Source organism: Phaethon lepturus, unplaced genomic scaffold, assembly GCF_000687285.1.
Source record: "Phaethon lepturus isolate BGI_N335 unplaced genomic scaffold, ASM68728v1 scaffold37624, whole genome shotgun sequence".
NCBI classification, from domain to species: Eukaryota; Metazoa; Chordata; class Aves; order Phaethontiformes; family Phaethontidae; genus Phaethon; species Phaethon lepturus.
In genome coordinates, this window is record NW_010534685.1 from 1 (window position 1) to 15,484 (window position 15,484).

The 15,484-nt window shown below is 37.4% G+C and overlaps 1 protein-coding gene across 1 annotated transcript; it reads left to right on the top strand.

Moving 5' to 3' along the window:
• Nucleotides 1–3,857: 3,857 nt before the first annotated feature.
• Nucleotides 3,858–11,794, top strand: GOLT1B (golgi transport 1B). The gene is made up of 4 exons (XM_010285601.1): nt 3,858–3,944; nt 6,265–6,443; nt 9,608–9,689; nt 11,057–11,794. Exons 1-4 carry the CDS (start codon nt 3,861–3,863, stop codon nt 11,093–11,095), a joined length of 384 nt encoding a protein of 127 aa, XP_010283903.1. The 5' UTR covers nt 3,858–3,860; the 3' UTR covers nt 11,096–11,794.
• Nucleotides 11,795–15,484: the final 3,690 nt, after the last annotated feature.

The window sequence follows — 15,484 nt, forward strand, 5'->3', positions numbered from 1 at the left end:
TTCCCTTGCCCTTGCGAGGGCCCTGTCAGAAGCGCTGCCGCCGCCGGCCTTTGCCTTGGGCTGTGAGCTCTTCGGCGTTGGCGGGGTGCTGCTCTCAGGTGACGGTGGTGAGAATGAATGAAAGCTGAACGGTACGCGAAAGTCTTCAAGGATGCCTCCGTGTGGACATCGGTGGTTTGGAATCACGTAGTGGTATGTCAGTGGCTTCACTGTGTTTCTCTGAACTTGCTGTTCAGTTATCGCACTGAACGTTTGCAGGTGCCTCTGAGGGGGCTTTAAGGTGAGGAACCAGGCACTCAATCTGAAGTTAAAAAAGTACTTTTATGTGACTATAGTTTTGGTTGTACCTAATAGAAATAATTTGAAATAGAGATGTTGAAAGAAATCAAAGCAAAGGGGTTCATCAGAGTTTAAACTGCAAGTTGAAGGAGAATGTCAGGTCTTTGATTTAAATTAACGTCTTGTGTATGATACGTTTCTGGCACGGTTGCCATGAAAGGAAATGAGTCTGCTTGATAAGCACTGTAACATTAGTTATGAACGAAGGTAAGCATGAAAGATGTAGAAAAGAAAGTTAAAAGAACTAAGTTTAACTGGATAGCAGGATGCTAGAAACTGGGGTATCAGGGAGCCAGTCAAGGCAAAGGATGACGCCTGGCAGAAAAGCAGACTAGTGGCATTCAAGGTCAATGATTTCTTGAGAAATTCAGCTGCTCAGTTACTGGCATGGGTACTAACCCTTGGGGTTAACTTTTAGACTTCTGATTGATTAAACCCTTGTGGGCTTTGACTTTGCCCATTCCCCTATTCTCCTTTCCAGAGTATTCATTGGGGAATAAGAAAAATCTCTTCAGAAAGAGGAAATCTGTTCCCTGTTTTTCCTTTTCTTAGTTCCTCATTTGGGAGCTGCAGCTAACTCCAGTGCTGACTCTCTTGGTTTTAACTTTCAGAGCCAAGAGTAGTAAGTAAATTACTGTGGAGTTCAGGGGGTTTTATTTTTTTTCTCACAGTTCTTCTGAAATTCTGAAGCTATTTCATCAGATATTTTTAAACTCACTGCTGTTTGGAAAAATATGGAGTTACCCATAGAGTTACTGGTGGAGTAGCATGATAAATAACTGGAGAGGATCACTGCATTAATTCACGTTTGGAAGTTTAAATTTGCAGCTGTAGTCTGGAACGTTTTTGAAATGATTGATTGAATGGTGTTACAGATCACCAGTAATTACAAAAGAATGCACTTAGGTTTTTTTCCACAAACAAATTAATCTTTCAATACTAAAAAACACTACTAGCAAAATAATAATTATTTAAAATTGAAACTTTTCATAATCTATAAACTGCATTATTTTTTGTATTCTGAGAGCCTATAATGCATAATTTTACTCTTTTGTACGCAAAAGATAGAGGATGTGCATTGTTTTCCCTGAACTTTCACAAGCAATGTATCTTAATTTTAAGTTTTAATATTTACTAAGCTGTTTTGATACAGTGCTGCAGTGGTCTTACACAGCTTACAGGATTTCTGCAGAAACATTGAGAAAGCATTGCTCCCTCCTCTCTTAAGTCATAATCAGTTTAAAAAAATCTGAAGTAGGTGTCACATGGCTAGTATGTGTTTCTGCATTTCTACGCCTTGAAATGTTGTATTTGAGTAATATGGGAAGATTCTTCTGGTGCAGGAGAAAGCATTTAAAAATAGTTCACACCCTCTATAAAAAATCCTAGTTCATTGTTGCAAAGATTATGTACAAAATGACAGTGTTTTTTTTTTTTTCTTCCCTAAGAACACTAGTCAAATATATTTCCAAATTCTGATATGAATCAAGTCAGTAATACCTTCTACTGAGATATTGGCAACAGACAGTAATAGTCCTGGGCTACTCATCATCTTTCAGCAGTAATTTTGGGGGGATGATTAGAATGGTGTTCCTTTTTCTTTTTTTCTTTTTCCCTCCACTAACTAGTGAATATGGTTGATTTCTAAAATGAATCTGAATCTGTTGTAGGAGTAGGTGATTACAAACATGTTTCAAGTGAATACAGAAGTGTCAGAGTAGTAATTGCAACAGCTGTTGGGAGTTGGCCTCTGCTTTGTGCTGTGTCTGTGGGAGGAATTAATACTTGCTTCCCATGACTGCATATTTATCTTAATGGCAGCTGGTAATTCCTTTGGAGTCCTGCCTACAAGTGTTTTCCTTCCAGAATACAGATTGTTTCTGCTTTTCTAAAGTAAAGAGTACTAGAGAAAAGGGCAGGTGGCAGTTGCTATACTGCCTTCAGTCAGCAGATTCGTTGAAAATACAATTTGCAATTCCATTTTTCATTGTAAACGAGTATTGAGAATGTCTGCAAGTAAATCAGATGTAGCAGGTTACTTAGTTTTAATTCTGGGTGGTTAAAATGCTCATAGCAAAAGCTTAAAGTGGCAGGCAAGACTGTAGAACTACAGATTTAACACCATCTGGTCTGCAGCCTTGCTGAGAGATGAACCCTTACAGAAGTTGGGGACGTTGAATGTTGCTGTAACACATCTCTTTACTCTGAGCTGCTCTGAAATTTTTTTGCAATAACTACATGGAAGTTCCGAAATAGGCAGACGGATATTCTTTTACTCCTGAGTTCTTCAAGCAACAGTAAGTGATCAGCTAGATCTACATTGCAGTCAGAAGGTGCAACTAAAATAGATTTAGGTAGATCTGGCTAACAGAAGCAGTGAAGGCTATGATAGTGTGGGTGGGGGGTTTTGTTTGTTTGTTTCAGGCTAGACTTTACAAAACTGTTGGGATCTGCAATATATATACACCCACACAGAGACTCAAACTGGGCTGCCAGGCTGCCTATAGTATTATGGCTGGTTTTGCTAGCTGTGTTTATGTACCCTTTAGATTTCTATATTCTGTGGTCACAGGGATAGCAATAAGGCATGGGTGAGTGCATGGATAAATGCAAAGATTTTTGCAGCTGTGTTGCTGCTGTTTCTGTTACTTCTCTCCTGTTCAGTCTGTGTAAGAGTCAAAGCAAGGCCTCAGAGGTTTAATTTTAAAAGTAGGATGTATTTCTAAGTATGGTCCTCAAGATAACTTAGAGGCTATCGTCAAGTGCTAGCTTTAATTGTAGCTTGACATTTCTAGCCCAGTTTCTCAGACAAACGTTCCATCCTACTCTTGCCTTCCCAGTATTTCTTGAGCAACCTTTACAGGCAGGCAGAACACAAAGATATTTAGTATCTGCTAGTTGTGAAAACTGGCAAGTGGCTGGACACCCAAGTGAGTGTTTAATAGCTGTCACTGCATGTGTAACTTGGGAAGAGCCTACAGCATTAATCTGAGTTGTGCTTAATCCGGAAGTTGGGGGAAGGGTGACTGCTGTGCAAGATTATGGGAGGTGGAATGTGAGGTCTCAGGAGGACGGAAAGGACCAGGGTACTTACGTTACAGTGGTAAACGTAACGGGATCAGAGTTGCAAATGGAAAACAGAAGTTTCATTATCTGTTCACAAAACAATCCTTTCCTCCATACTAACAGTAAATCAAAAGGGATGTCTTTGTTGTATGTATATATGAATGCATGCTTTTTTGTTGCATTCAACTTCAGTATATAGTTCCAAATATGCACATCTTTGATAAACAGCTTCCAAAGATCTCTCTGCCTGTTATTGAATTGGTGTCTGCAAGACTTACTATATTTGTACACTCAGGAAAGTTTTTTAGATGGTCATAAAATAGGCTGAGTTTTTTTATAAGTTTAGAATGTCTGTAGATTGGACGTTGTAAGTTTTTCACTATTTATGTGCATAAGTTTTTCCTGGTACCGTGTTTTGTTATGTGCCTAAATTTGTTTCTTTTTCAGAGATTGGAATGGGACTAACAGGCTTTGGAGTGTTTTTCCTTTTCTTTGGAATGATACTCTTCTTTGATAAAGCTCTTTTGGCTATTGGAAATGTAAGTGCCTACTGTTTAGTCTTAGATTCTGCACTGCTTAGAATAAAGTATATGATATAATAAAAATAAACTAAAAATAAAGCAGTATGTTATCAATTTGAAAATGGATTACAAAAAATACTGTGGCAGTCTGGTATAAAGGAAGAGTTATGCTCGGTGACATGAGTGAATCATTTTTCCTGACTAAAATTAGAGCAGCTCACATCAATCTAGGTATTGTACCTCCAGGTCAGGCCTGCAGTATGTTGGTCAGACAAGAAGTGGTTTGTTCAACAGTTGTTATGCTGCTGCAGCTAAGATTTTTAGATTGGCTGTCATTACCAATGCTTGCTTTTTTGTGATCTTGTAAGATAACTGTAAAATTTAAGTATCTATTTGGATAAGAGTAGTGAAGTGTATTCTGTACATGCTAGCAAATGTAGCTTCGCTGTGCTTCATGAGGAAAGAAAGAAGTATGAATTGCTGGTAGTCTGGGTTTAGTAGAGCCAATCACCCTTCATCGTAGAGAGATTTAATACCTTCAGTTTTTACCAAATTGGAATTTTCACTTAAAGCAGGATAGAAAATAAATCCTAGTTCTGGTACACAAAATTCCCAATCCGAAGCAAATAGAAAATTACAGGGTGTTTTCTGGATAGGATAATCTGTGTGCCTTTGCTGTTCTTTGCCAGCCAGGCAAGAGCACAGCCTGGTAGATGTTCGCATCCTCTTTTGCTGGTGTCTAAAAATCTGTGGTCAAAACATCATCAGTTTCATTCTGTGGCAGCAGAGTCAAATACTGAGATTGACAGAAGGAAAATTTTCAAATGTATATTTGAATTTGGGTGCATTACTTGAAGCACTGTTCTGATCAATAAAGTGTATAGTGGAAGAGTAAAAAAAATAAAATAATGCTTATTTTTTATTTTTCTAATGCGAGGTGGAAATTTGAGATCCTATTTAGGAAAAATTATGAAAACACAGGTAGGAAGAGACAATGACAGGCTGTGTGGAAACCAAAGATAATGCAAGAAAACTTACTGTATCCTCATGGAAAGTTTAAAAAGAAAAAATTGCATTAGAAAGGGGAAAAGATGGTAAGAAAGTGGTTTATTAAATAACATAAAAAACTTAAATTTCATCTATGATCTTGAGTAAAGTCCCCTTTTCAGCAAAAATGTTGCCCAGAGGTATGCTTACAAGCTGAAATAATTATAAATCACAGAATGGTAGGGGTTGGAAGGGACCTCTGAAGATCATCTGGTCCAACCCCCCTGCCAAGGCTGGATCACCTAGGGCAGGTTGCACAGGAACACATCCAGTTGGGTTTTGAAGGTCTCCAGAAAAGGAGACTCCACAACCTCTCTGGGCAGCCTGTTCCAGTGCTCTGTCATCCTCACAGGAAAGAAGTTTTTCCTCATGTTGAGGTGGAACTTCCTGTGCTGCAGTTTGTGCCCATTGTCCCTCGTCCTGTCACTGGGCACTACTGAAAAGAGACTGGCTCCATCCTCCTGACAGCCACCCTTCAGATATTTGTAGACATTTATAAGGTCCCCTCTCAGCCTTCTCTTCTCCAGACTAAACAGCCCCAGGTCTCTCAGCCTTTCCTCATACAAGAGATGTTCCAGTCCCTTAATCATCCTTGCAGCCCTCTGTTGGACTCTCTCCAGAAGTTCCCTGTCTCTCTTGAACTGGGGAGCCCAGAACTGGACACAGTACACCAGATGTCCTATTGGTAAAGGACACTAAAAGTAGTTCTACCTAGTTGGGACTTGTGTGATAGTGTTCAGTCTACACTGGAACTAGTAAATGGTAGAAAGACTATACAGAGTGGAGAAAAAAAAAAAAAATCACTGATACTGCTCTTTAGCCATTGTCCTTTTTTTGGCTTTGCACAGTTCAGTAGATCAGTACAAGCTATTGAAAATGTCCATGGTACAGAACAAAGGTGCTTTTGTAATCTGTCTCTTCTCAGTTTTTAGGAACCTTTGCTGTCAATGGTACTAAGCTTCAGCACTGCTTGTGGATAATGATTGGACTTGTGTTACAGGAGATATAACTGTTGTCACCAGGTCTTTTGACATGATTGTGTTTGTCAGAGACCACAAAGGTAGACTCTTTACTCTTTAAGCAGCTGAGAGAAGAGTTTGAATGCTAGCTACAAATGCTTTAAGATGGACTTCACAAAAGAAAATCACTATTAAAATCTTTCTCCCCATCTATCTTTTGGTATTAAAAGAAGTTGTGCAAGAAATGCAACCTACTTTTGTACAATATGTACATGTTTACATCTTAAATTAGGAATATAATTCTTTCTTTTGTTGTTTTTTGTCTTTTCTAGGTGTTATTTGTGGCTGGCTTGTCTTTTGTTATCGGTTTAGAAAGAACATTTAGATTCTTCTTTCAAAAACACAAAATGAAAGCAACGGGCTTTTTCCTGGGTGGTGTGCTCATAGTTCTCATTGGTTGGCCTTTAATAGGAATGATCCTTGAAATTTATGGGTTCTTCCTATTATTCAGGTAAGACTTGTTTCAAAATACCTTTCTGTATCGGTGTATCTAGGAATAAATGTATTCATTTAGTGTTGCCGCATTACAGCTGACAAAGCAGCATCCTTTAAATGTTTGGTTTTGATAGACTTCATATAAAGTTGTTGATTTACATTTGCAAGAGGTGGAAAGTTGGCAAGTATTTTTTCAAGACTCAAATTTGCTAGTGTTTGAGGCATATACCAAACTGATTTGGTAATGTTGTTTACGTCTAACCAAAGAATTGTAAAGCTTCAAAATATGTGGAAGCCCAAATTATTAGCAGTGCAAAGTTTAAATACTTCCTCATAAAAAAAGGCAACTTAGATACTTTTTTTTTTTTTTTTGGTGGGGGGTTTGTTCTTTTCTTTAACAGATGGGCAAAATGCTTGGTTACAAACATCCTAGGTTTGTAATCTTGCCATTTCATTACTATGGTAGCCTAGTGAAAAGATGTTTTTGGACACGTTTCATTACACTTGTGCCCTAGTAAAGTCAAAACTGCTGGTTTTGGCTAGCGTTGTCTGGGCTGAGTTACGGAAAGATGACTTTTTTTTTTAACAGCAATCTTGATACATGTTATAGCTTTCACAATGTGTCATTAAACTTCTTCATAAATGCCATTGTAATAGTGAAAGAATTTGACTTGTTACAACCTGTATATCTATGTTTTGTCTTTATTTCCATGGTTGAAGTTACATACCTCAGTATAGAACAAAGTGTACAAAATATGCTAATAAGTAAGAAGGGAGGCTTTTAGTTGTTCTTGGACTTCTGTTCAGAATAAGACTGTTCCATTAATACTTACTGATCTAATTACAGACCCCTAACATATTTTGGAAGTGTTCAACTGCTGCTAAATAACATAGTTCCTGTTAATCAAAATCAAACCACTGTTGTTATGGTGCTCTCTTTTCCACTCAGTAAAATTGTATGTTAATCTTGTATTTTAGATAAAATGTTTAAATATTTTAGGGAAAAAAAAAAAAGCTTGGCTTTTAATATATGCTTCTTATTTTTCTACTCTGTATGCTATCACTGCAAGTGTTTTGAAAATCACAGCATTTTACTGAATGCGTTGTCACTTCTGGCACGTAGGACTTGGGTTTAATCAACCAGTACAAAGCAAGTAAAGTGTGTTTCCAACCAAACACCCCTCCTTTTAAAAGATCTCGAAAGAATTATAAATTATTATGTTTAAGCAGGTATGGTTATGGATTATCTATTGGTGCTAGCCAGGGGCTAGCAGGGTAAAATAATGTTGAAGGGATCATAGAAGGTTAGCTAGTTACTACTTCAAACAAAGCTTTTTGTTTTGCTTCAGCCCTGTTCATTTCAACCGTTACTGTGTTTTCGGCAACTTGCTCCTTTCTGAAGAAGTCAGAAATGGACCCTTTCCTCAAGCATAATTTTATATGATTCCTCAGAACCCCGCTGTCTGGTTGCATAACAGAAAACTCCCCTGGTTATCACTGGTCTCTGAAGTACATAACTTTCTTAGGCTCAAGGAAAGCCAGGTCAACTTATGCACCTTTGGACTTGTTAGGGCAGTATGTGGTGAGGATGGGCATTTCTGTGTATCCTAATGGTTCTAGTCATGTGGATTACTAGGACTTTTATATGGAAAACCTTTGTATTTGCAGTTCTAGTAACTTCAACTGAGACTACGATAGTACAGATGTAAACCACTGTATTGTATTTTTTTCAGTCTCTTGATTTTGAGACCACTAAAGCAGTTCCACTAGGTGTTCAGATATCTCTAGAAACTTTACTCATAAGTTGTTGTCTTGCATATCTACCCTACTTGTACACAGTCACCTTTCATACACCCAGTAGCAGTAGTTGCAGAGCCCCTGTTGTTGACAAAGGAATGGTTAGGTACTGGTGACCAAGAACACTTAAACAAAAGACAGGATTGCAAAGATTTTTTTTTTTAAAGATGCATCTGACTGAAGTGAGGGAAAGACACAATTGTTTTACTCTGTTTTAAATCTAGAATGTCTTTCCCTTTAAAATGCTGCCACAGGTTTCCCATCAGAGGTTTAGTCTTTTGCCATACTTTCACATGCTCAGATCGCGTTCACTGGAAAAGGCTGTAATGGGACAGTATCTCTTGAACTCTAAGCTGCTTTTGGAGCCTTGTCAAGATTACAGGCATCCAAAGCTATGGCTAACAATATTATCCTGCCTATACTGACTATTCTTTAATCTTGGCCACACTGATTGTTTTAATCTGTTACAAGTGGCTTGTGTGCCCTGCATCGCCATTTACTGGATCACTGAAATGATCCGGTCTTTAAAAAAAGAAAATCTCCAGGAAAAACTTGCTGGTATTGATATTCTCCAGCAAAAAGTTCTTACCAGTGTAGTAAAGAGGATAATGACTTGTGAAACTTCACTGTTTCACTGTGGTTGAGGTTTCATTACCTGTTAATCCTTATTCTACACAGGGAATATATAGCTCAACAAGTGGTAACTCAGAATGCCACCAGCTGAATTGCTGTGGTTGACTGCAGACAGACGAGATACTGCCATAGAAAATTTGTTTTCCTGCTGCAGAGACAAAGTGGATGGTGCAGGGGGCTACACCATAGCAGCTATGCTAGGCAACATCTTCTGGCTCATGAATCAAATCGCTGATGTTATGTGAATTTGTCAAGCAAGTGAATACATGGCTCTGTCATGCTTAACTTCCTTTAGTTAATGTAAAGACTACCATATATGGTTTCAAAGGGGTTTACTCAGAATTAACTGCAGTTATTTTTACGTCAGGTATTGCAAGAATGTATTTCCTACAATGTAAAAAGAAATTACCTCAAAATATGTATGGTAGTTCTGAGAAATTAGTTGGGAGTATCAGTTCTGTCGGCTGAGTTGGGTGTTCTTTCTTTAGTTATTTTTTTGAAGAGCTGACTGAGGGTTGCCAGCTATGAAGAAAATTAAGTCCATTTGAAAATAAGGTGTTTCTTTCCTGGTTTGCTCCTTTTTCTGCTGAATGTATGTTGATATATTGGTAAAATTCATGTGCTGCTAACAAGCTACAAGATTTTATGTAATCTTGGTTTAAAAAATACCTCCTGTTTCTTTATTTTATAGCAATATAAAAATAGTTTAATTATAAAAACTAATACAATCTTCTGGTGTCTTACCTAAAGGGGGTTCTTTCCTGTGGTGGTTGGCTTTATTAGAAGAGTTCCAGTTCTTGGCTCTCTCTTGAATTTACCCGGTATAAGCTCGGTAAGTATTTGGTACTTCATTCAAAATTTGAAGCTTGTACTGTTTTGTTTTTTTTTTTTTTTAATTCCATTGTTACAGCAAAGGTAGAAATGCATCAGAAGTAAAGCAAATACAACTTTGGAGCAGTGATTTTGAGTGTATTCGTGTGTAGTTCTTGCACCATACAGATCACCTTCATTCTCAGTGAGAGACTTCTAGATGTAAAAGGAACAAAAGGACACCTTTGCCGAAGCTGGCCCTGCTTATATGTTGTGGAGGGAGCCCTGGATTGTGACTCAGAACGCTGGGGTTCTGCTTCTTACTTCGCTGTTGGCTCTAGGTGACTAGATAGGTGAATCATGCCACTGTTCTGTGCCTCTTCTACTGTCTGTACAATGAGGAGGATGCTGTTCCTTGCATAGTATTTGGATATATTTATGAAAAGTGGCCTGTAAAAGCAAACAGTTTAGTTCAGTGTTAAGTTGCAGCTTGCACGGTGAATCCAGAAACTCTCATGAAGCATAATCGTTCATGAAATCTATCTATTAAGGTCCACTGACTACATCTTGCTATTTACTAAGATTTGTATTTTTTCAAATGCAGTTTTCTATTTTCTTAACCAAATAGCCAGGGACTTGAAGACAATTAACAGGTGCCAGAAAGATGGTAATCTAGGGTGTTCCAGTCAACTACTTTTACTGTGCTAATTTTTGTATGTATTTTAACACAAATGTTTCTAACCCTAGTTTTGAAAGCAACAGTTTTAATAGCTACTACTAAAAAAATTAATAGGGGCTATAACTTAGATGTGTACAGTCTGTTTTTTAAAAACGGGTGTTGAAGATGATCTGTTCCAATCTTACAGTTAGGCCAAGTTCTGGCTCATAATTCATGATCAATTGAATGTTTCATTTGTCAATTGATCGTACTTAGTCATATTTAATTTGATCATAATGGGGTTAAATCTTCTTTTAAAAAGATAATTGTTAATGTTTTATTCAAAGCCTACGTAGGCTCAGAAGAGAATCCACAGTAATGGTCAGTTGAAATATCTTACTTGGTCTACTAATGCATGTGTGGCTGATACTGTATTGTTTTGTTTTAATCATTAAGCTAGCAGTGTTATCTGCATTATTCTATTTCCTTTTTCATTCTGTTGCATCTTCATGTTGCACTGTTAATGTCTATATGAGAAAAACATGTCATGCAGAAACACAATTGTAATGTAAGATTTTTAATTTTCACAAACTTAAATCATAAGACCTTGGTGAGTATTATTTGACTCCCATTTTCAGTCGCATACTAACTGTGCAAGTAACAAGTATTTGAGAGTAAGTTCACTGTACATAAATGTCATGCAGCTTAAAACCTTTTTATCTTTTCTACAGCTTGTAGATAAAGTTGGAGAAAGCAACAACATGGTATAATGACAAGAGGGCAGAAGACTGATTCTAAACTTACTGTATTATTTATAAAATCCTTTTGAAGAATACTCAGCACAAGATTAAGTTGTGTACAATGGAAAAGCTTGTTACATTCTTTACATAACAGTTTAACTTAAAATGTATAGTCAACAATATACACTAGAAAAGAAGCTCAGCAAGTATGCTTCTAGGAAAGTAACTCCAGAGTTCAGGAAGTAAACTGAAGAGGTAAAAGTCATGGAATAACCCTTATTACAATTGTTCCAAGACTATTTTTGTTGTTTTTGGAAAACGTGCTAAAGACAATGAACCCTTGTGGAATTAAGAGAGCCTGTACTTTACCTCCTTATTTTGAAGGTGCACTAGAGCAAACAGGCCTATGTTTTTAAGGGTGACCCAAACTTATCCAACCCTCTGCTTGCTATCCTCAGAGCGGAAAAAGAACCAAAACCAAACCAACAAAAAACCAACAAACAAACAGAAAACTTCTTGTGTAACAAGAGATGCGTCTTTGCATAAAGGTTAAGATGACTGTTCATCTTTAAGTGTATTATGGAAAAAAAAAAAAGGAAACCCTACATGGTTCTGTTGTAAGCATTTTTGTAAATATGTGGCTGAAATAAAACATTGTTATCTTAATGTTTCAAAGCCAAATGTAAGTTGATTGTATTTGCCTTCTGTTTCGGAGTATGCAAAAGGTCAATCTTCAATAACTTCAGTCTTAAATGTCGGTTCTGAACATGTAGAGCTCAACAGGGAACTCTGGAAACTGACTTACACTCCTTCCAGTTTGTTCTCCTTGAGTCATGTCACATGTGCATCCGGATGAGAATGTAGCCCCTTCCTTGTCACTAACATTAAAACTTTGTGGAATATGCTCAGTTTGCAGAAAAATGCATTTGGTTAAGGTGCTGACATGAACCCTGTGAAATGTACCTTATCAAAATTTGAACCTTTGTTTTTAAATAGCTTCAAGCTAAGATTTCTTTGCTTACTCTGGAACTACAAATTTACTTTTATTTTTTACAGTAATAAAATGAAAACTGAAAATTCTGGTGTACGTGAGTCTCTGGGGAGAAAATTGAGCTAACGGGGCTAACTAAAGATCAAGTGCCAGTCTCCATATGTTTTGTAACTTGTTGTTTGGGTTACAGATAACTTAAAACCTCTGTCAGTCACAGCAACAACTTTGCTGTTACAGAGATTCTTAGCTAACCTGGAATAAATGTCCCCTGCTAATGCAAGGGTCACATTTCTGCTTCTATTGGAATGTTAAACATTGTGCACTTTCAATAGATTTTAGTTATGTGGTATCCTCACCTAACAAAATGTGATCATTAAGTAAATTGTATTTGTGGAGGCTTTGGGGGTTTCTGAGTTTTTTAACTTTCTTTTCCCTTAAAAGTAATCCTAAAATAATTACCAAAATACAGTGGTAGTATTTCAAGTAGCTATGTAGTCTTAACGGTCTAATGACTGTTTAGTGTTGTTTGGGTTTTTTTTCTTAATTATGCAGTTAAAATTGGTATTTTTCCAAAATAACTTTGAAGTTAAGAAGAATCCTCATATACCTACCCTCTTGGAGGTTGCTACAAAGCTTTTTTGTGTAAGACATGTTTTGTTTTCATTACAACTGTATAAATGGCCACAATTTACTATTCCGAATGTTTGATTTGCTTCCTTCTCAAATAGGCACAAAACGATTCAATGAAAAGTGCCATTACACTTACAATGAATAGCATCTGAAAAATCAGTGGTTTTATTTCATAAATTACAAACAAAGGCTATATTTGCCTGATGGGCGTGTGTGTTGTCGTTTACAGACAGGACTAAATATGATTTGTGGCTTCTACCTCAAGAGATGAACCAATTTTAACTGCTCCTGTAGATCTGTTTTGTGTTAAAATGACTAGAGAATAGCACTACAGCAGTTTAGCAAACTCATCTAGTTTGCTTTGGTAGAGCGCTAGTCTGCACTGTGGGAATCAAGTATTGTGACAGTAAAGCAGACAGTGTTCATCATTTACATTGTCAGCTACCTGAAGATTTTTGTTCTTGTCTTTTGAAAAGTAATGTGACAGGAAAGGTGGATTATACTATGTGACTATGGAGCTCTGGCTGAAAGCAAATTGCTTGGTAAGCTGAAGTACCTTCATCAACAAGACATCTGATGATATCTTTCAGGGGTGATGAATGTGGTGTTGTATAGGATCTTTTAGCCCTCTGAAATGCCAGGATGTAGGCAGTTCATCTCTCTTATTTAATTCATTGTTTTAAATCAAAAGTCAGCTTTTGTCAGATGTGAACTGTTGTGAAAAGCGTCTGAGGGAACAAAATTGTATGTTGAATTTAGCATAGTCTTTATCTCTCAAGGTAATGGTCTCTTTGAGACAGTTTTGCCAAGATAAGTGTGGGTGGCAGCAAAGGTCAAAATGACTTAGCCTTAAAGTGTTTCTGTCATTGTAAAAATATCTTTAACAGAAACATGCTTGGAACATTTCCCCTTTTAAATGTAAATTATAATTGCTGCTTTAAAAATCGTAAGGATGGATCTTATTCTGAGCAAATGAATACTGTAAATATCCTTGTCATACCTTGAATAAATGGGTACCTTTTTTCTATAATTTGTCTTTGTGTCTCTTTACGTGCACATTTTAAGAAACTGTTTTGACAAGTTTTCCTTTCAAAATGTTAGGGAATGCATGCTGTTACTGCTTGGCTGTCTTACACTGCTGTGACTTTAATAGTAAATAGCATCTTTGATAAATCTTAAATGGAAAAGTTTCCTCTTTTTCTTACAATAAACCTTTTACATAAACATCCCTCTAGTTATTCAGGTTCCAGTTTCAAATATCCCACAACAAAATGTGGAAATCAGTTATGTGGGAAATAGTTTCTTCATTAAATTACCTCCTTTCCTTTCTGATGAAACAACTGTGAAACTTTAGGAGGAAAAGGGCACATGCCTAGAACTTGGAGCATGTTCTAGTCCCTGTGCAGCCCACTGTTACGGGTTTTCACAGAGGGAGCAGAACAGCAAAGCAGGGATTTTAACTGGTTGTTGAGGTGTTGAGTTGGTGCTATGTGCTTGTCAATGCCCTAAAAAACTTACTTTGACTGATGTTCCAGCCTCTCAACTAACTTTTAACAAAGTTGGTTCTATCCTAAGAATTCCAGAGAATTATCGCTTCCTAATTTGAAAGGAAAAAATCCTAGCTACATCTAGTTATGTTTGTTGAACTGAGAGGTATAATATTAATCTGTCTGTAGCTCATGGCCAGTTACTTTCAATGAACAGTTGCCATTTATTGATCAGGAATACTTTGTTATTGCTCACAATATGGTACCACTGTAATTTGGAGTCTCTCTCAAAAACATTGTAAAGAAAGGTATCTTGCCTTTGACGTCTACTGCAGAGACAAGGTTTTATTGAATTACTTTAAAATTGTTTCCTTGCCAGATTTCAAGGTAGAGAGCCATCTAGTTGTTGCTCTTCTGCTTCACTTGATTATCAGGCTGGAAAGTAGAGTCCATGTCCCTAAAGCAAATGTAGCATGTATGTCTCCCTGCTGCCTCTTCAGATGTCACTGCCAACGCTTGGACTCCTGTCCCTCTCTCTGGCTGCCATGTCCTGGCTTGCTTTGGTTGTTACTTCTACCCTTGAGATTGACAATACCAGCTACAACAGTGTTAGCGTGCCATTACCAGACTAATTTACCTAGCAGAATTTGTCCTCTGTGGCCTCTTTGTTCTCAGCTTTACCCTTCTAGTATTGGTCTTGGCATATTCAAACACCTTCCAGAAGACTTGGATCTCATGCTCAGTCCAACAAAGCGATTCTGCAGCAGCTATAATTCTTCACCAAGCCTAATTTCAGCACAATTAGTAAATGCTAAAGCATCCTTCTCAAATATGTAACAATTTACAGAAAAATTACAGGACTGATGCAGAGTAATTTTGTGTGGAATTCATTATCTCAAACTAAGTGTCATGACTGAATAATTGGGGTTATTGATGGCTCAAGATTTATTTATAGAAATGCATTTATGTGTTTTTTTACCAGTCATTAATGCATCTAGTTTACCTGCATGTCTGGAGGTATACTTGCTGAAAAGCATGTGTGTTCCTGTATGCTTCCTAGTAGGTGCCATTTTGCACTGAAGTAGTAGCACCACTTTGCTTGGGAATGTAATGGACCTCCTATAAAAATATATAGGTTTGAATTATCTTACTGCATATGACGCTGAGCACTCATAAAAGCAGTGTGTTCCTGGCTGACTTACCGCATACAGGAATTTCTCTGCCGAGAGGGCAGCAGTGCTTAACCCGCTGCCCAGTACAGGGGTAGAGATCTCACTGACCTCCGGGAGCCGACACGCTTGTAACCGAGAA

What these genes read in the sequence shown, in the direction of transcription:
- GOLT1B (XM_010285601.1), top strand. Translation starts at nt 3,861, where the DNA reads ATGGGACTAACAGGCTTTGGAGTGTTTTTCCTTTTCTTTGGAATGATA. An exon ending in GGGTTCTTCCTATTATTCAG is followed by an intron (nt 6,444 to 9,607) that starts GTAAGACTTGTT and finishes TCTTACCTAAAG; the next exon opens with GGGGTTCTTTCCTGTGGTGG. An exon ending in ATTTACCCGGTATAAGCTCG is followed by an intron (nt 9,690 to 11,056) that starts GTAAGTATTTGG and finishes TCTTTTCTACAG; the next exon opens with CTTGTAGATAAAGTTGGAGA.